At 40.9% G+C, this 19,906-nt stretch overlaps 1 protein-coding gene across 6 annotated transcripts in view; it reads left to right on the forward strand.

The window, feature by feature from the left end:
- ect2 (epithelial cell transforming 2) overlaps positions 1-19,906 on the forward strand; it is a 51,350-nt gene that overhangs the window by 17,608 nt on the left and 13,836 nt on the right. For 4 of the 6 annotated variants that reach the window (XM_060941534.1, XM_060941535.1, XM_060941539.1 and 1 more), the window contains 18 exons: positions 756-829; positions 1,119-1,249; positions 1,749-1,864; positions 2,046-2,108; positions 4,088-4,310; positions 4,913-5,104; positions 6,819-6,943; positions 7,424-7,543; positions 7,638-7,706; positions 7,799-7,909; positions 11,335-11,431; positions 11,686-11,767; positions 11,872-11,950; positions 12,396-12,515; positions 14,238-14,376; positions 15,265-15,419; positions 16,001-16,108; positions 18,614-18,754. In XM_060941534.1, coding sequence (XP_060797517.1) covers positions 756-829; positions 1,119-1,249; positions 1,749-1,864; positions 2,046-2,108; positions 4,088-4,310; positions 4,913-5,104; positions 6,819-6,943; positions 7,424-7,543; positions 7,638-7,706; positions 7,799-7,909; positions 11,335-11,431; positions 11,686-11,767; positions 11,872-11,950; positions 12,396-12,515; positions 14,238-14,376; positions 15,265-15,419; positions 16,001-16,108; positions 18,614-18,754 — 2,145 coding nt within the window. The remainder of the gene's footprint in view (positions 1-755; positions 830-1,118; positions 1,250-1,748; positions 1,865-2,045; positions 2,109-4,087; positions 4,311-4,912; positions 5,105-6,818; positions 6,944-7,423; positions 7,544-7,637; positions 7,707-7,798; positions 7,910-11,334; positions 11,432-11,685; positions 11,768-11,871; positions 11,951-12,395; positions 12,516-14,237; positions 14,377-15,264; positions 15,420-16,000; positions 16,109-18,613; positions 18,755-19,906) is intronic. The other 2 variants (XM_060941536.1, XM_060941538.1) reach the window with 1 other exon arrangement.

Below are 19,906 nucleotides of genomic sequence, written 5' to 3' on the forward strand. Positions count from 1 at the left end.
GCTCTGTTCTGAAGTCTACATAAAGCATTGCTCTTTCCTCCCTGAGAGACTTGGGCGAAATATAGAGCCCTTGGTTTTATTGATTCACTTGGGTTCACTTCACTTTTTCAATCTCCCACTGCTGAAAACCTGGCCAGGAGTCAGCTCTGTGCTTGGCTGCGCAAAGGGTGTTGGAATAAGGCACGTCAAGGTTTTTGTGATTGACAGCGAACATGCAGGCGGGCTATTGCACAACTGAATTATTTAATTTCGTATGCATTGTGTCCCTCCGTCCACCCCAATCCCCTACATATATAAAATCGTAAAAGCTAAGAATCTGTTTTATGTTGCTGTACGTTACCTTAGCAATTAAAGTTGCTGAAATATTTTATCGTTCATATTACTGAGTTGTAAACAAAACGTATCTTAAACATCTCCGTTTTCTACAGCATAAGCATTGTTTGCAGAGGAACTACCCAAAGAATATTTGTGCAGTACTGGTAATTAAGCTTCATTGGAATAATGGCAATTGTCTCTGTTTTTCTTGTAGCTCCAGATGTGAAGCAAATCTATCCTCTGTAGCTGAACTTTTTTTTTTTTAAATTTTGTTTTGGAGAGTGTCTGATTATGGGTGCACGTATTTATCACTCTTGGTAAAAAAAAAAAAAACTGCTTAATTAGGCTGAATCATGCATTAGGTACATATGCATAATGCATTGGGGCTGAGTTTAATTCGTGCACTGTTATTCTCGCTAACTTTTTTCCTTCCTGTGTAGTTGGCTGTGTGCATGGGTACACCCATTCTCACTCCAGACTGGATCCATAAGGCCTGGGAGCACAAGGATAACGTGTAAGTGCACGTGTGTGTGTAAGTATGAAGAATGCTAAAAGGATTGAATATAAATATCTGTCTCCGTGCTCTTCTGTTCGGAATACAGTGTCATTTTATTTATTTGCCATTTTTAATGTTCAGGTAGAGGATACGTGCGTGTTTTTCAGACTCAAAAAAGAATACCTTATGCTTTCAGTTCTCCAGAGATTCATTAAAATCGGTTTACGAAGTATGAATCCTGTAACTTTTGAGAGCATGTGTTTATGCCAGGTTGTTATTTCTGCTGATGCCAACCTTCTGCTTGCAGCAATTTCCACGCAGGCGAAGAGGAGTTCCGTATGGCCTTCAAAGTGCCACCGTTTCAGGACTGCGTTCTGAGCTTTTTGGGATTCTCTGAGGAGGAAAAAAGCAATATGGAGGAAAGGACGCTGAAGCACGGTACGGAAGAATCACTTTTAAATCTCCTTCAACAGCTGCTGCTGACAAACCTACAAAATTGTTCTCTTGTAGTTCCATTATGAAAAGTTTTTTTTTTTTTCCTCGTTTATTTGAACTCCTCGTGTCCTTTCTGTAGCCAAATGCTATTGTAAGGCTCTGTTTTGAGAACTTTTTTTTTTTTTAAAGCACTTCACATAATAATGTGGAGCCTATTTGTTGTTTTTATCATGATCTGCTTGGCATCTCTTTGAGGAATTCTCTGAAGCACTAACCAACCTTGTATTTGGAGAGTTACCTTGCTACAAGTTCAGTTCCCTGCATGATCTAGAGTTTACTTGGCTAAATTAGCGGACTGATGATCTGTAGTGGTGATGTAGGCCTGGTAATGGATTCTGTAGGGCGGTCATTACAGAGCCACTGGGGTCTTCTGTCCGAAGAAGAGGATTTTCACTGGGGTTATAATTTTTAAGGTTGAATGCAAGCATGTTGTATGTTCCAGGTGGCCACTTTCTGGAGGTCGGAGATGAGAAGTGCACTCACCTGGTGGTGGAGGAGAACTCCATTAAAGAGCTGCCCTTTGTGCCATCGAAGAGACTGTATGTTGTTAAACAGGAGGTGAGGACCTGCACTCTGTTCTGACAGCACATCTTCAGGAACAGTATGAATTCAGCCTCTTCTATTCATTTATGCTGATGAATGGTGTGTGTAAGTGGGTTGAACCATGTGGCCTTGGACTGTCCAGTCTGGTTGTTTGTATGGTCTATGTATTTATTTTTTACCTTTTCTCTCCTTTAAGTGGTTCTGGGGCAGTATCCAGATGGATGCTCGAGCTGGGGAATCGATGTATTCATATGAGAAGGTAACAATGAATGTGTATATACTAGTGCTGTCAAAAATGTCGCGTTATTAACGCATTAACTTGACTCAATTTTAACGGCGATAATTTTTTTTTTTTTTATCACGAGATTAACGCTCTGTGACATGATGTAGGTTTTTCATAAGCTTTTGAAACTGCCAGGAACTTGGAGCAGAGACTTTGCTTAGAAAAACGATAGCAGCTAGACTGTAATGCTGCGCCCCGCACAGCCAGAGTCGTCTGCCCTCCCCCGAAGAGCCACGGTGCTCGGCTTAGGTTTCGTTTTCCCATCGGTGGCTCCAGCCCGACTTTGCAGTGGCTGTGACAAGATGTGTTATGCTCTGCAATAAAAAAAAAAACATTGGTACAACCAGTGTTCGAACTATGCCGATATTTTCGGGGGGTCCCTTTTTTTCCCTTGGGGCGGGGGTGCTTGCGCTTGTCTCAGAGCGCGGATCTCCATCGCGCGCTCACTTCGGATATGCAAATGCTTCCCGTTACACACGATTGCTATGTCAATAAACAACATTTTGCCAATATTTTAGAGACCCCCCCAACATTTCCCAAATCATGCTTTCAAGGGATCTCGGATCCCCCGAGTACCCCCGTAGTTCGAACGGTGAGCAAGCCCATTCACTTTTTTATGCTGATAAGAGGATTACAATGGTTTTTCATGTGACAAAAATGTGCGATTAAATTGCGATTAATCGCGAGTTAACTATGACAGTCGCGACATTAATCGCGATTGAATATTTTAATCGCTTGACAGCACTAGTATATACTAATAATATTTTAAGCATTTTATATAATTAAAAAAAAAATTGTACATTTTAGCCATTTCCTCTAACTCTCAATATTACTTGCTCTACCTTTTGCTGTATTCAAGAGATTCAAGATGTTTATTTGTCATATACACAATAGCAGACACAGCGGTTTATTATTGGGTAATGAAATTCTTATTTTGCAACTGCCCGACCAAACTATGCTTACCAAAATAAAAAGATATATATATATATATATATATATATATATATATATAAAATATGAAATGTAAAGTATAAAGTGCATATGGAATGCAAAATATAAAAGTAGAATGAAAAATGAAGATGACATTTAAAAAATAAATAAATAAATAAATAAAATCAAGGTAAATGACAATGTCTTGAAACTGAGAACACATCTTAAGACAAAATAACCAGATCTTATAAGAACGACACGGCAATTTTCAGAACCTCCCCTCCCAACATCCCTTGTGGTTCATAGCTTCCACAAAAATTAACATGATTTATATATTTATTTTAAAATAAATATATAAATCGTGTTAATTTTTGTGGAAGCTATGAACCACAAGGGATGTTGGGAGGGGAGGTTCTGAAAATTGCCGTGTCGTTCTTATAAGATCTGGTTATTTTGTCTTAAGATGTGTTCTCAGTTTCAAGACATTGTCATTTACCTTGATTTTAATTTTATTTTTTTAAAGAGATTTAATTTATTTATTTAATGGGATAATAACTTGTCCTATTAAAATGTCATATTTTAGAAGACGGTATACCATTAATTTTTTCATTTCATTGCTCTATTTATATAAATGTCACACGGTTATTGTGTTCTTTCAAAATATTGCAGGCTCCCATCCTACTATTGAATAGTCAGCTCGAGAATTATATTATGAAAATTATATAAAGTGAGTAGCAAATGCACATGGAGAATGCCGTTTCAATACAGTATTTGTTTAGCATTGGATTAAACAGTGCAATCATTCTTACACTGGGTTCCAATAATTCCGGCAAAGACTGTAACTTTTTTTTTTTTCTTTCTTTTACTATGGTGTATATACTATACACCACTCTGTGCTGAAGTGTAAACATTATATTAAATTATTATTCAAGCGTTCTTTGCGACAGTGGCAGGGCAATCTTCTAACTCTATACAGTATTCTAACTCTTTGTAAAATGTGTCCATCATCTTGTTTTGCCACCCAGTCGGAGAGCCCGGCGATGAAGAAGGCCGTGTCCCTTCTTTCTCTCACGACGCCCACGAGTAATCGGAAGCGGCGGCGTCTGCGTGACACTCTGGCCCAACTCGCTAAAGAGACTGAGATCTCGCCCTTCCCCCCTCGCAAGAGGCCCTCAGCAGAGCACTCGCTCTCCATGGGCTCACTGCTGGACATCTCCAACACTCCAGACACATGCAAGTCCTTGGCAGGTGAGACAGAGAGGAAGAGAGAGAGATGCTTAGTTAAAATGGTTCCTCCGTATTGAAAACCTGCAACCCCGCAAGCTCATTAGGTCCAGCACCCCCGCAAAGGGTTTAAGATGGCGTCATGCAGGAGTGTGAGTTGATTATAGTTTGGGCAAAGACTACCTCGTGATTCCTGGACTTGTGTCTCTGCTGGAGGTTTAGGATGGATCAGTAGGGGCTCTAGGCGGAGTGCAGGTGTGTGAGCAAGGGGAAGATAAAGCTGCTGTTATTTTAAAAGTTGTGTATTTACTTTTTTAGATTCATTTACTGCGAGTAAATTACTATAGTGTTTGTCAGTAATGTTTCATGTCTCGATTCTTTAGTTAGACTTTTATTTGTTGCTTTTATTGACATGGTGTGTACATGCATGTTTCACTTGGGTGACATAAAGAAGAATGTGTGATTTTTAATCAGTTGAATGTGGATTTCCGCCCTCCCCCAACATAAATATAGAAATTGGAATAGTGTTCTCACACGCACGCATTCGTTCTGACAGCCCTCATGGTGTGTGAAAGGGAAGCAGTGTAGGTTCAAGGTGAGTGTGTAAGACTGGTCTATTGTTACAGAGCGTAGCGTGGAAGACAGGCATAGACATAAGAAGCCTGTGAAGAGAAGGCGAGAGAGGGAGAAGCAGAGGAGGAGTAGGACAGGCAGAGAATGGCCCTTTCACTGTACCAGCACCCCACAGCAAGTCCCAGAGCAGGGCACACACCCTGAGCACTTGGAGCTTTCATGCAACTCCTCTCCAGAGTCCAGAGGTGCGTGTGTAGAAAGCATTCAGGGTCATCAGGTGAAGTCAACTTGACCTTTGTAGGAAAACTAGCGAGCCAAAGAAAATACTTTTTTTTTTTTTTTTTACAAATTAAATTCAAATTTAGGTGATCAAGGATCTTGGGCCACATACATGTTTGGTATACCAAGACCTTGATCTTAAAGGAACAGTCCACCGTACTTCCATAATGAAATATGCTCTTATCTGAATTGAGACGAGCTGCTCCGTACCTGTCCGAGCTTTGCGCGACCTCCCAGTCAGTCAGACGCGCTGTCACTCCTGTTAGCAATGTAGCTAGGCTCAGCATGGCCAATGGTATTTTTTGGGGCTGTAGTTAGATGCGACCAAACTCTTCCGCGTTTTTCCTGTTTACATAGGTTTATATGACCAGTGATATGAAACAAGTTCAGTTACACAAATTGAAATGTAGCGATTTTCTATGCTATGGAAAGTCCGCACTATGACAGGCGTACTAACACCTTCTGCGCGCTTCGGTAGCGTACTGATATCTGAGCTCCGTACCTATGTAAACAGGAAAAACGCGGAAGAGTTTGGTCGCATCTAACTACAGCCCCAAAAAATACCGTTGGCCATGCTGAGCCTAGCTACATTGCTAACAGGAGTGACCGCGCGTCTGACTGCGTCTGACTGACTGGGAGGTCGCGCAAAGCTCGGACAGGTACGGAGCAGCTCGTCTCAATTCAGATAAGAGCATATTTCATTATGGAAGTACGGTGGACTGTTCTTTTAAGCTGTATTTGAAGTGGTGCTGAGAAAGTCCTGAAAAGTATTCAGTTTGACTTGAGGGTACCTGCAGACACCCAGCATTGCGTAACTGAAAAGCAGTACATTTTGAAATCGTTAATGCTTTTTAAAGGTCATAGGCAAGGGTCGGAAGTGGAACGTCGAATATCAACTTTTTCTAGAAGAACGACCCAAAAAGCGAATTCAATCTTTCTGGTGTCTAATTTGCATCCTAAAATTGAATAAAACAGTTAAAATATACTGGTTTGCGCAAGTTCCGAAGGTTTGTTTACACCTCACTTACGCGCACTTTTACCGCCAGGGGACAGTCGTCGTGACGTCATTCAAGGCAAACAGACTGGGAGCAGCTCTGTGTTTACTTGCAAACCGAGCACACTTGTACGGACTTTGGTCGTGAGAGGTTGTGTAAAATGTCTGATTGCGATTTTGAAGTAGGAAGTCTCCAAATTGAATATCTAGAGGTGAAACCATAAAAGATGAACCTATGGCCGTTGCAAAGCAATCGGTGAATGCAAATAAACTGAAGTGGACTCAGCTCAAGTGATTTGTTTGCCTTGAATGACGTCACGCGCCGAGTGGTCACGAAAATCGCCGAGCAGAAATTCGCCGCGATCCGCGCTAACTTGCTTTACTTATTAACAATACTTCTTGGGACCAGAATAAAATTACAGAGGGTTTTTTTAACATATAAAGTTTCAAATGTGCATAAATTGAAAACCTTTGCCTATGACCTTTAAAAATGAAATGGTGAAATACACACAGCAATTCCATTCATTCATTTTGGCTTCTGTAGCTTTGACGTTGTTGTTGTTGTTAAGTGAAATATAATTGTACCAACTCGACCTATAATATATTTGAGGAGAAAGGAAAGTGAGGGAAAATTGTCAGGAGAGATTATCTTGGTGCTCACCTGTGTGTCTACCCATGCGTTTCAGAGAACTCCAAACCCTCCAAAAGCTCCACACCTGTTTTGCCCAAGCAGTCGGCAAGATGGCAGGTGTCCAAGGAACTCTACCAGACTGAGAGCAACTATGTGGATATCCTGGCTACAGTCCTGCAGGTCTCTCTCTCTCTCTCTCTCTCTCTCTCTCACACACACACACACACACACACACACACACACACAGTGGCATTCCACAGTACCTGTCTGTGGTCTTATCAGGCTGTACCAGTGCTCTAAACCAATGGGGGAGAAAATGAATTAGATTCGTGTTACAGTGGGCAGCAGAGCCTAGTCTACATCCAAACACCTGTGCCCCTTGGAGGCCCCCTCCTCCCCCTGCCCAAGACGCATGCAGATAGGCGCGCACGCACACATTAACAAGCACGGAGTGTGGGATCAGTAAGGATCAGCTGCCATGACAACATCAGAACATGACAAATCCACCCCCTGTCTGTCTGTGACCATCGATTTTAAAATCTCTCTCTCATACCCACAAAAAAAGTAACAATATAAATGAGACATACTCAGATACTTTGATTACGACTCGTGGTTTTGAGTATGTATTGAGGTACGAGTCTTCTGTGTTTTGCTATTCAGCTTTTCAAGTATCCACTGGAGAAAGAAGGGCAGGTCGGAGGCCCCATCCTGGCTCAAGAAGAGATTAAGACCATCTTTGGCAGCATCCCAGACATTTATGAAGTGCACACCAGGATAAAGGTGGCCATTCAGTTGTTTGAACCGGTGATTGAGAGTGTAAGTGGGGTGATTCATCCAGAGCAGCTATTAATGTTGATTAATGTCTTTTGGACAGGCGGACCTGGAAGAGCTGGTGATGAACTGGTCAGAAGACAAGAGTGTTGGTGACATCATTCTGAAATATGTGAGTGTGATGGCGTTTTGATCTACATGTTGTCATTTCTATGACGCCGACTGTCTGGCCCCTTTGTAACGCCTCGCCCTTTTTCTTGTCAGTCCGGAGAGCTGGTGAAAGCTTACCCGCCTTTCGTCAACTTCTTTGAGATGAGCAAGGAGACGATTGTGAGGTGTGAGAAGCAGAAGCCCAGGTTTCACGCATTCCTAAAGGTATTATGTTTGTAAATGTGCAGGGTATCTGCAGTGTTAATGACGTTGAGAACTAGGACCGGAAAAACCTGTGTCCTTGACCTTTTTCCGTGATAGACGAAATGATAACTAAATAATTCACCTCTCAAATGTGAAGAGATTTTCCTCATCAAATAAAATGAGATGGAAATGTCAGAACCGGGAGACAAAAGTGAACCCCCTTACCCCCACCCAACTCAGTTTTCTGCTAATTAATTCAGAAGTGTTTCACTCTACATGCTCTGGCACACGCAGCAAAAGCAAGGTGAGACACACTGTTGTGGTGATTATTGTGCTGGATAGACTGCGGATCTGTGTTCTGTCTGATCTGCATAGTAGTAGTTGAAGAAAAATGCTGTTATACTCCATACTATTTTAGTAACTTGTGCAAAGTTTTCAACTCCAGTGAGTTTGGGTGATAAAATGTCTTGTTCGGCTAATACAACCCCAATTCCACAAAAGTTGGGACAAAGTACAAATTGTAAATAAAAATGGAATGCAATGATGTGGAAGTTTCAAAATTCCATATTTTATTCAGAATAGAACATAGATGTCATATCAAATGTTTAAACTGAGAAAATGTATCATTTAAAGAGAAAAATTAGGTGATTTTTAAATTTCATGACACCACATCTCAAAGTTGGGACAAGGCCATGTTTACCACTGTGAGACATCCCCTTTTCTCTTTACAACAGTCTGTAAACGTCTGGGGACTGAGGAGACAAGTTGCTCAAGTTTAGGGATAGGAATGTTAACCCATTCTTGTCTAATGTAGGATTCTAGTTGCTCAACTGTCTTAGGTCTTTTTTGTCATATCTTCCATTTTATGATGCACCAAATGTTTTCTATGGGTGAAAGATCTGGACTGCAGGCTGGCCAGTTCAGTACCCGGACCCTTCTTCTACGCAGCCATGATGCAGTATGTGGTTTGGCATTGTCATGTTGGAAAATGCAAGGTCTTCCCTGAAAGAGACGTCGTCTGGATGGGAGCATATGTTGCTCTAGAACCTGGATATACCTTTCAGCATTGATGGTGTCTTTCCAGATGTGTAAGCTGCCCATGCCACACGCACTAATGCAACCCCATACCATCAGAGATGCAGGCTTCTGGACTGAGCGCTGATAACAACTTAGGTCGTCCTTCTCCTCTTTAGTCCGAATGACACGGCGTCCCTGATTTCCATAAAGAACTTCAAATTTTGATTCGTCTGACCACAGAACCGTTTTCCACTTTGCCACAGTCCATTTTAAATGAGCCTTGGCCCAGAGAAGACGTCTGCGCTTCTGGATCATGTTTAGATACGGCTTCTTCTTTGAACTAGAGAGTTTTAGCTGGCAACGACAGATGGCACAGTGAATTGTGTTCACAGATAATGTTCTCTGGAAATATTCCTGAACCCATTTTGTGATTTCCAATACAGAAGCATGCCTGTATGTGATGCAGTGCCGTCTAAGGGCCCGAAGATCACGGGCACCCAGTATGGTTTTCCGGCCTTGACCCTTACGCACAGAGATTCTTCCAGATTCTCTGAATCTTTTGATGATATTATGCACTGTAGATGATATGTTCAAACTCTTTGCAATTTTACACTGTCGAACTCCTTTCTGATATTGCTCCACTATTTGTCGGTGCAGAATTAGGGGGATTGGTGATCCTCTTCCCATCTTTACTTCTGAGAGCCGCTGCCACTCCAAGATGCTCTTTTTATACCCAGTCATGTTAATGACCTATTGCCAGTTGACCTAATGAGTTGCAATTTGGTCCTCCAGCTGTTCCTTTTTTGTACCTTTAACTTTTCCAGCCTCTTATTGCCCCGTCCCAACTTTTTTGACATGTGTTGCTGTCATGAAATTTCAAATGAGCCAATATTTGGCATAAAATTTCAAAATGTTTCACTTTCAACATGTGATATGTTGTCTATGTTCTATTGTGAATACAATATCAGTTTTTGAAATTTGTAAATTATTGCATTCCGTTTTTATTTGCAATTTGTACTTTTGCCCCAACTTTTTTGGAATTGGGGTTGTATATTCTTAGCTAGAACTAGCATGCCTTAAAGACCAAAAAATGTGCCCCCCCCCCCCCCCCCCCCATGTTGGCTTAAAATACACACATTAAGTCCATTTATTAAGTAGGTAATTCAACAGATCTGCCCGTAAGTGTTTTAAATGCACCCACTTCTTTTCTTCTCACTTGATTTATTGAATTACTGATTTGGCTAATTGAATACAGCGCTCCAGAGCCCATCCCACTCGGATACTTAAATTGAAATGATATTCACTTTTGAATTTAAAACTTTTGGTGCTTGGTTTTATTTGCATTCCCATATAATCTTTTGATATTTACCTTTTCTATAACCCTAATGTTTGTAACAAGTATTGTAGTACAAGTATTGTAGTACCATTTAAAGAGATTTTAAATTCAGTCTACTGATAACATTAGGCTAAAGACCCTTTTTACACATGTCTTCCGTAATATTGGCGTAAAGAAAACACCTCAGTATTCCAGCTTTAGTGATTTTCACTGAACCAAATAAAACTGACATGAAGGTGTGTGTGTGTTTTACATTGGTTGTGGAACATCGGCTCACAGAGGTGTGATGACACAGCATCAGCGTCTAGAGCGATGTATCTGCGTGTCGGAAATACAAATACCCCAAGCATACTGACATTGCTTTCAAAACAACAGCGAGTGAATGGAGTGTCGAGGTGCTTTTGTTAGCTGTGCACATTTATTACCACTCTTCAGGCACAAGCAAAGTCGCTGAGCATCGTATGCAACGTCTAATCAATTCCGTTAAAGAATTCCTATTTCAGGAACATAACAGCCTCAACGTTTATAACACGTTTGTGTCCTTTAGCCAAGCCGGCTTTTCAGGGGGAAAAATGTCTGTCACCGAAAACTACACAGAAAGAGAGAGGGAAGGATGGATAATGAGGAAGAGAGGAGTGGAAGCAACATGTTTGTGAGATTAGAATTATTTTGGAGGAGCACGTGAAGTAGGAAGTGATTTGAGGCAGAAAGGCATGTGCACCATAGACACTGTAGATGGAGATGTTTGAATTTGTGCTGGTCTTGGGGGTGAGGAGACCGTCAAGGTCATAAACCTCACACCCTTGTCCCACCGTGCTGCCTGTCACTTTTACACAGACGTCGATTCCGGCTCTGTTAGTACCATTCATTCCGGCTCAGAGGCGGAACAACACAGAGCTGCTGCTTGGCGTTCAGGTATTTTATAAAGAATGAGAGGTGGGATAAAAGGTGTAAGATTCTTGCCTTAAAAGGCTGTGTAAAACAGGCTTACAACTCCAACTCTAGTCTGTGTCTGCAAATAAAGAGAACAATAAGGCCACCTGCATCCCTGAATGTCTTGATTTTCCACGTTTCCCTCCAAACCTTTTTCTAGATCAATCAGGCTAAACCTGAGTGTGGGCGGCAGACGCTGGTGGAACTGATGATACGTCCTGTTCAGAGACTGCCTAGCGTGGCTCTCTTACTCAATGGTGAGTCATACGTACGCACGCACCGCGCTTAAGTGATCATATGTGCTTCTCCGTCAGTAGCTGGTTGCTTAGTCGTCTTTAGATTGGTCTGTTCATTGTGTATTTAAAGGCTTTGATTAGAGAAAGGGATTCTGAATAGTTTAAATAAGTATTCAAAGCCATGGCCATGTTCTGCCTTGATCTCTCCATGTAATTATGGAAGTCTGTCCCAATACTTTTTTTTTTTTTTAATTTAACACCTTGTACTATTTCAGATATTAAAAAGCATACCTCTGATGATAATCCTGATAAAGTCACCCTGGAAAAGGCCATAGAATCCCTCAAAGAAGTTATGACGTGAGTTAAATTACTTAACAGCTCCATTTCACCGAATACTTGCATTCTTTCTTATTCTTTAGTGGAGAAAGACTGTTCTAAATCTTTTCTGCTGTTCCACCCAGCCATATAAATGAAGATAAGAGAAAGACCGAAGGCCAGAAGCAAATCTTTGACGTGGTTTACGAAGTGGATGGCTGCCCTGTAAGTGTGTGGGTTTTTTTTTTTTTAGGTGTTTACTCACCCGACTTCTATTCATAGTGACGATCCTCTAATCTCTAAATAACAGTGCCAGTACGTTGCGCCTATCCTCTGCTCAGTCAAGCTTGCATCACTATTTATTTCAGTTAATTAAGCAGCACGCTCCCTTTTTTTATGTTGTTCTTTTTTCAGTCAGGATTTGTAAAAGCTTTGCATCTTGTGCAGGCAGTGTGATAATCTTGCTCCTTTCTTCTTTTGAGGTCTGTGTGAAATATATTAATGTAGATTTGTTTGGGGTCTATCAGAGAATGTGAATCGTTTTAAAAAGAGGTTGTGAGGAAGCAAGTCCCTGCTTGCGTTCGTTTCGATATTCATAAAGAAATGCCTTCGCAGGAGCTTGATGTTGCTGCTAGAATTGTGGGTGTGTGTGTGTGTGTGTGTTTTGCAGGCCAATCTTTTGTCTTCTCATCGGAGTCTGGTGCACAGAGTGGAGACCATTGCTTTAGGAGACAAGCCGTGTGACCGAGGCGAAAACGTCACTCTGTTTCTCTTCAACGACTGCCTGGAGGTATGTTCACACTTGCACTCGTTAAGAACTATATATTTATTTTGCCTCTGTGAAGTTATAATTTTACGTGATGAAATCACTTTTTCCCTTGTGTGGAAATATTTTTAGAATTACTAGACAAGGGAAATCTTGGCTCTCCTTTACAGGCTATAATGTACACGTTAACCATCTGTTTCATTTTTATATGCGCATCATGGCCTGGGCTTCTCTCGGCAGCTTTCTGATGGATATTCTTTTCAGTGACTTGCTAACCAGCGCGTTGCATTTTAACTCCTGACCTCCCAACATCCGTTACATCCACGGAATATCCTTTAAGTTTATTGACCTCTTTAGCACTGCTCTATTGAGTCAGCTCGTCTTCTCCTTTCCCCTCAAACACCCATTCCACCCACTCTGCTTTTCTCCTATCCCAATTTTTTTTATATACACTAAGTAACTAACTTTAAAAACGCACATTGATAAAACTTGCTGAATTCGTGCTGAGTTTATCTCAAGAAGAAAAGAAATGTATCACAATGGAAAAATAACTTCGTTCCGCCCGAATAAGTTCCAAATCTGTGCTCAAATCAGAATTTAAGGGAGTTGTACTCAATAACGTGCAATATGACTCGGGTAGTCAATGACATGGACAGGCTTTAATTTTCAAGCAAATTTTGCATACACTGTACACACACAATCTTGCCTATAAATACCCGGGGGAAATGATGGGAAAATTGTCATTATTGAAGATGCCACGCCTAAGCCAAAATCAACGTGAACAGGCCATCGGGATGTTGCGTGCCGGAAGTACACAGACAGAGGTCGCCCGGCACTTCGGTGTTCATCATTCGACCATTTCCCGTTTGAGTCAGCGTTACAGACAGACAGGGAGCACCAGGGATCGTCCACGCCCTGGTCAGCCTCGAGTCACGACGCCAGTTCAGGATCAGCACATCAGGCTAGCTCACCTCCGTGACAGATTCCTGAGACCCTCAGTCACTGCTGCTGAGACCCCTGGACGATACAGACCCAGAATCTCCAGCATGACGGTCCGAACATGGACCAACTGTCACTTTGAATTTTTTTATTGTGAATTAATTCTTGAGTTTGACAATAAATGTCCTTTATCGATGTTTCAAGATGTGTGCATTACATACAATATCATATAAATTTTAAATATATGCATGGATCTAAAGTGATATCGTGTTGAATTCCATTGTGCGTTTTTAAAGTTACTTAGTATATATTACACACACACACACACACACACACACTTCACAAGCAGTCACTGAGGTCATGGTGAGAATGAGCTTTGGGGGGAAAAAAGGTGCCTAATTAATGCATATGCAGTCCGTGCTTGCTGACACGGCTACTCCCCGTTTCTTGATTAGCGTGGGGTTGGGTGGGGGAGGCTTGTGTCTACTGTGGCTGTCCTGTTTGCGCAGGTTTAGGTCTAGCCTGTTAATGAGAGAAGGGAGCTTTGGGGCTCCATCTGCTCAATTATTCATTGATGAATTCCTCTGTATTCATATCTGTTGCTCTACATCACACTGCATCCCTTACTCGGGGCCCCATGCTGTAGGATTAAAGGGTACCTAATGAGCCTGGGCGTTTAGCTTCTGAACAGCGCTGATCAATGAATCACACGCGACAGCCTCCATGTGCATGCACATACACCCACTGTATAGAGTCTGGATTTAAGCACATGCAGGTTATTTATTGCTTGTATGTGTGCATCTCCAGATTGCCAGGAAGAGGCATAAGGTGATCAGCACCTTTAAGAGTCCTCTGGGGCAAACACGGCCACCTGCTCAACTCAAGCACATCACCCTCATGCCCCTGTCTCAGATCCGCAGGGTGCTGGACCTACGCGACACAGAAGGTAAGCTCACAGTCCACTTTACAGCTACAAAACACCCATGCACTTTGATTGTAAGAAACGTTTCAATACAGTACTTGACGATTCAGAGTGAATTTGGGATTGATTCTGAAATTCCTTTTTTCAGCGATTTGGTAACTTGTTAGTTACCATCATTGTGGGACTTCTAAATGAAAACTGCCTAAGGATAGGAGCATGCCCCTTTATTTGTATGTCTGGGGGGAAAAAAAGCAATTTTTGAAAAGATGTAAAAAGTGTCCTCGCGCTTTCAAAGGCAGAGACAGAATTCCTGTGCTTTTGTAATACTTAACGAGGAGCATTTGAACATCTTGGTCTCTAAAACCTTGAGCGACACCTTTCAAAGAAGCTGTAAGGTCATGAAGGATGTTCAGAAAAATGTTAATCATAAACCCAGCTGTTCATATTATCGAGTAATATCAATAAGTGAGTAAAATGTCCACTGTAGTTTACGTCCGAGATTGTGAAACCAGTAACATCTGATATTTATAAATAAATTATTTCTGGAATATGCTAGATGTAGCCTTAATTCATGCTTATATTTGAGGGCAGAAATTTTTATATCCGAATACTTAATAATCTTGGGCGAAGTCCTGCCAATGATGCATTTAATTGGTGGAAAAACTCTGGTTTCTATAGCTACCCCAGGCTCTGTAAACCAGAGAACAAGTAAATGTCATGGCCCACCACCATCACACCAATCAATTCACACAATCCAGATCAATTCAGCAATCTTCAACTAGGTAGATCGTGCATGTTTTTAGGGTGTGCCTTCAGAGGGAATTTGGTTGTACTGTTGACTGTCCACCAAATCAGTCCCTGCTTGTGTTTTCTAAACTCGGTATCTGTGTGTGATGATTTCTGGGTGTATAGACTGTCAGAACGCCTTTGCCCTGGTTGTGCGGCCTCCTACCGAGCAGGAGAACCTCCTGTTTAGTTTCCAGCTTGCTGCTGAGGACACACTCAAGTCGACCTGGCTCAAGACTCTCTGCCGTCAAGTGGCAAACACCATCTGCAGAGCCGACGCGGTGAGTAGTGTTCTACTCTCGTGGTATCTTCCTTGGCTCTGAAAGCTGACAAGGCCTCTAGCGTAATTATTTTATTAGGCCTCACTTTTATATTACAGCAACAAATTAGGTGGCATGTGCAAGCCTTTTTTGTGGCAGTTAATCCTATTAGATTGTCCAGTGTGGTTAGGCTGGAAGACAGATTAATGTAATTAGAAGTGGAATTGTGCTTGAACTTTACACCTTGGAGGCAGATGGCTTTATCTCCATTCTACAGCACCACAGGTCTCTTGCTCTGACGCATGAGTGCAGGCCCAGATCTGCCAAACAGCACATGTAATTGGCTCCAGCCAGACAGATGTATATATTTGCCTTTATAATTAAAGAACAAGTACCACTAAGCCCTGCAGGTAGACGTCTGTCTTGCCAGCCTATAGGTATGGAGTCCACCACAGGGTGGCGATGCACACCTCCTTTCTGTGTTCTCGGCAACACTCTCTCTCACGCTCGCTTGTTCTCTCTAGCCAGCCCAAGATGTCTCACTCATTGCATTTTGCCTGCAGAATGACTTTTTTTTTATATTTTATTCTATTTTAAAACAGGAAGACCTAATTCAGTGTACAGATCCTGACACCCTTCAAGTGAGCACGAAGGACATGGACAGCACGCTGAGTCGAGCCTCCAGGGCAATCAAAAAGACATCAAAGAAGGTAGGGGTGGGAACAGCACTGTGGGTGTTGTATGTAATGCGCTCACTCACACACATGGTATCCACTTAATGGCAGAGTAAAAACCGGGGATTTTCTATCGGAGATTCTCTGTTGTGGTTTACCCAATCATATGCATTTATGTAAATTATTTAACTGAAGGCAGCTCAGAGACTGGCTATCGGGCTAAAGGCATTACACTTGTTCATTTATCATTTAATTTACTACCTCTGGTCCAATTAATGAACTTGTAACATGGCTCGATTCCTGGAAAAAAAAAATAAAGGGGAAAAACAGTAGGTGACAAAAATAGAATGTTTAAAGACAGACGGAGAAGCATGCATTTATTCTCCCTGCTTCAGAGTGGTAACATGGAGAGTCTCTACGAAATAAAACCACATCTTATTTGAAGCAGGGATGAGAGTTTTCCGCTTTTCGGCGGATTTCCGCTTTTTCTGAGTAAAAATCAACCTTTTTATATTATGCCAAATCTTTTTTTTTTTTCCATTTATTGAGGGGGGTTGGGGTATGTTCCTTCGTGATACTCAAGCGTAATTCATTCCTACGATGATGTTACATGTTTACATTTTCGCCATCTTTAGTCTCGCTAAGTCTCGCGGTAGAATACATGTTATCTACAATGTAATTGGCCAAAACATCGCTGGCGAGAGCATGATAGCCAATCATAACAGGTCTTACAAGAGTGTGGGAGAGAACAAAAGCCAATCATAACAGTTCTTACAAAAGTACCCGCATCTGTTCTATTTTATCGAAACTTGCACATGTTCATCTTCAAAAATACGTTTCTCTTTAGTACCGGCTTTTTTACTCAAAATGCCGAATACAATTGACAAGCAAGACGAAGCGAAGGTACGTGAAATCAATGCTGGTATAAATAAAAAAAAAAAAACAGAGAAGACTGACAAGCTCTTGTCTTTGGCCAAAAAGCTGAAGAAGTCGAAATGATCAAATGAAAATGAGAAGTGACTGTGAACTATAAATAATTGTATAAAGTGTACATAGACATTATCCCATAAACTTAGCATTCGTTTGATTTAGCACATTGAACATGTATACGATAGTCAGTAAATCTGAATTAATGCTGACAGTTTTGAAAACTTAAATATTTCAAAAGACTTTTTGAAGAAATCATATGCAACTAATGAGGACATAGGGAGAAAGGTCAGTCACCCTAAAATTTTATTTAATATATGAACATTTTGATAATTAATAAAACTTACGTTTAATGTGAATTTAGTTTGTCGTTTTTGTTGATCATGAATTATAACCATACCCTTGAATGTAGAATGTGATTATCTTGAATTCAAACAATACTCCTATTGATTTGAAACATATTTTCATGTAAATATATAAAAAAGACTATATATATATATATATATATATATATATATATATATATAAATTTTTTATTTATTTTTATCTACTACAGCTCAGATTTCAGGACAAGTGGTTTGTAAGGCCTTATTTTTCAAAATTTTCCAGGGGGGCATCTTGAAGCGCCCCCCCCCCCCCCCCCCCCCCCCCCCCGTTGGCTTCGGGCGCCATCTTGTTTTCTGCTTTTTTGATGACCACCTACTCTCATCCCTGTTAAAGGGGAACAGAGGGCAATATATAGAGTAAATATAACAATAAAACACACATTAATGAACCTTATTCAAGACTTACAAAAGTTTTTTGTTCTAAGGTTGGAAAGTTAGTGTTTTGAAAGTAGCTCGAGCAAACTATTTCCGCAGTTTGAACAGCCCGCCATGATATTAATTTTATCCAATCAGAATGCACGTTCATTTTCTCTGCGTAACACTCATGACGTATGTATGTGCCCAGTTGTGTTGGCTCATTGAGGTTGGGAATAGCACGTGTGAATCGGAAAGTAGGATGAATTGTAAGTGATCGGCTACACAATGCCACAGTGTGTTGCTTTCGGGTGTAATAACAGGACCGATGGAAAGCATAACGATCCTCCAGACGTGTCTTTTGCGGGATCTCTTCGTATGATTTGACAGAGCTGTCGCTTTCACTTGATGCACCCGACGCCATGATTACACGCTTCTCTCCTAGTGCAGTGGGTAGGGCTGACGTCACGGTCTTTTAAAAATGGCGACTCTTGTGCCATTTAGCGTACCGACTATTATATTTACAATTACCAAGATATTTCGTTGTTTTCTAGTATATAAATTTGATAGAATACTTAAGAATACGTTACTTTGTCACATCAGCAACTGTATATATTATATTTGGTACCCCTTTAAAGACATGAACTAAGCATTAAAAGCTAACTGATGTCACTGTTCTGTGATGTTGGTGCTTATCTGTGTATTTTTGTAAAAAAAAAAAAAAATTATGTAACTAGACCAAAGTTTCATTGCATACTCCTACTTATGTTAGATAATGGCTGGGTATTTTATTTTATTTTTTCTTGTTTTAAGTTTCCAGGCTGTAATATGAAATGTACAGGTTGGATGCAGTAATGATTGTGTTAATTTGCAGGTAACCAGGGCGTTCTCTTTTACCAAAACCCCCAAGCGTGTGATCCAGAGAGCTTTCATGGCCAGCAGTACCCCAGATGATAAGAGCCCTGGCACAGGCCTTGATCATATGACTCGAATGTCTAGCAGCTCCACACTGGCTGTGAGTCTCTCTCTCTCTTGCTTTTTCTTGGTCATATTTATTATAGTAGGTGAGTGTTTCATTCAAACACGTAATTAAACATATGATCAATTTGCAACATGAATGCACCATTTAATAGCTTGAAACATTGTGAAACAGATCCAGATCTAATCGAATGCTGGCTTTCTTTGACACATTTTTTATTACTACAGTTATTCAGTTAGTTTTTTTTTTTTAAGAAACCTACTCCGCTTGGTTGTACCAGTTATCACTAACCATGTTAAAGGAGATCTGCCTTCTTACATAATCCAGTTCCATCCCAGATCCAACGGAGCTGATCCAGCTAATCGTGTAAACTGATTATGTAGAGCAGGTGTGTTGGATTAGGGCTGAGACAGAATTCTGTAAGAAAGTAGATCTCCAGGTACATACATGGGTTTTTGATCACTGTCTTATACTAGTGTTGCAAACAAGCCTGGAGAAGGTGATAAGCGTGAAGCGTTCATCAAAATGTATGCTCCGTGTTGCAAAGATTTCGGTGGTGTTGCACAGCTTGCATGGTGGTGTTGGCCATTGTGACTTGATTTATTTGACGTTCGTTTTGGCCAGAGGCCTGCTATCCGATATCAATTATGTACAAATCCCATCTGTCGGAGGTTTACCTTCAGTTAAAATTAACTAATTAATAATTTAAATGAGGCTTGGGTGAAAAGTAAGGATGTTCACCTAATAAACAGATCAAAAAATGGAAGGCGTCTCTAGAGAATTAATGTCAGTGCTTAAACCTTTAGCTGTTCCCGTAATGCCGCATTACTAGCAGTTAAACAAGTTCACAGCCAATCTGTTAAAGCAAATTTGTTCGTTATTGCATAATGAAAGGAACAAATGGTTTGAAGGCTGAAAGGTTTGTTGACTGTTTTTACTAAGCAGCGTAATGAGTGTGCTCAGATGACGGATCTTTTTAGGTTCAGGAGCACACAGGCATGTAGAAAGACTGATGAAATTGAGCAAAATAAAGTCCACTGCAAAACGGTTATATAATTAATTGTGCTGTGACAAGTCACTTTGTAGTTAAATGGATCAAGAGAAAATAGACTCAAATATCTTTTTTGTGTAATGCAGGGACAAAACTCCCATCTTATAGTCTCAACAATGGCCAGTGACTTTCTCAAG

The sequence above is a fragment of the Neoarius graeffei genome, chromosome 15 (genome assembly GCF_027579695.1).
Source record: "Neoarius graeffei isolate fNeoGra1 chromosome 15, fNeoGra1.pri, whole genome shotgun sequence".
Classification (NCBI taxonomy): domain Eukaryota; kingdom Metazoa; phylum Chordata; class Actinopteri; order Siluriformes; family Ariidae; genus Neoarius; species Neoarius graeffei.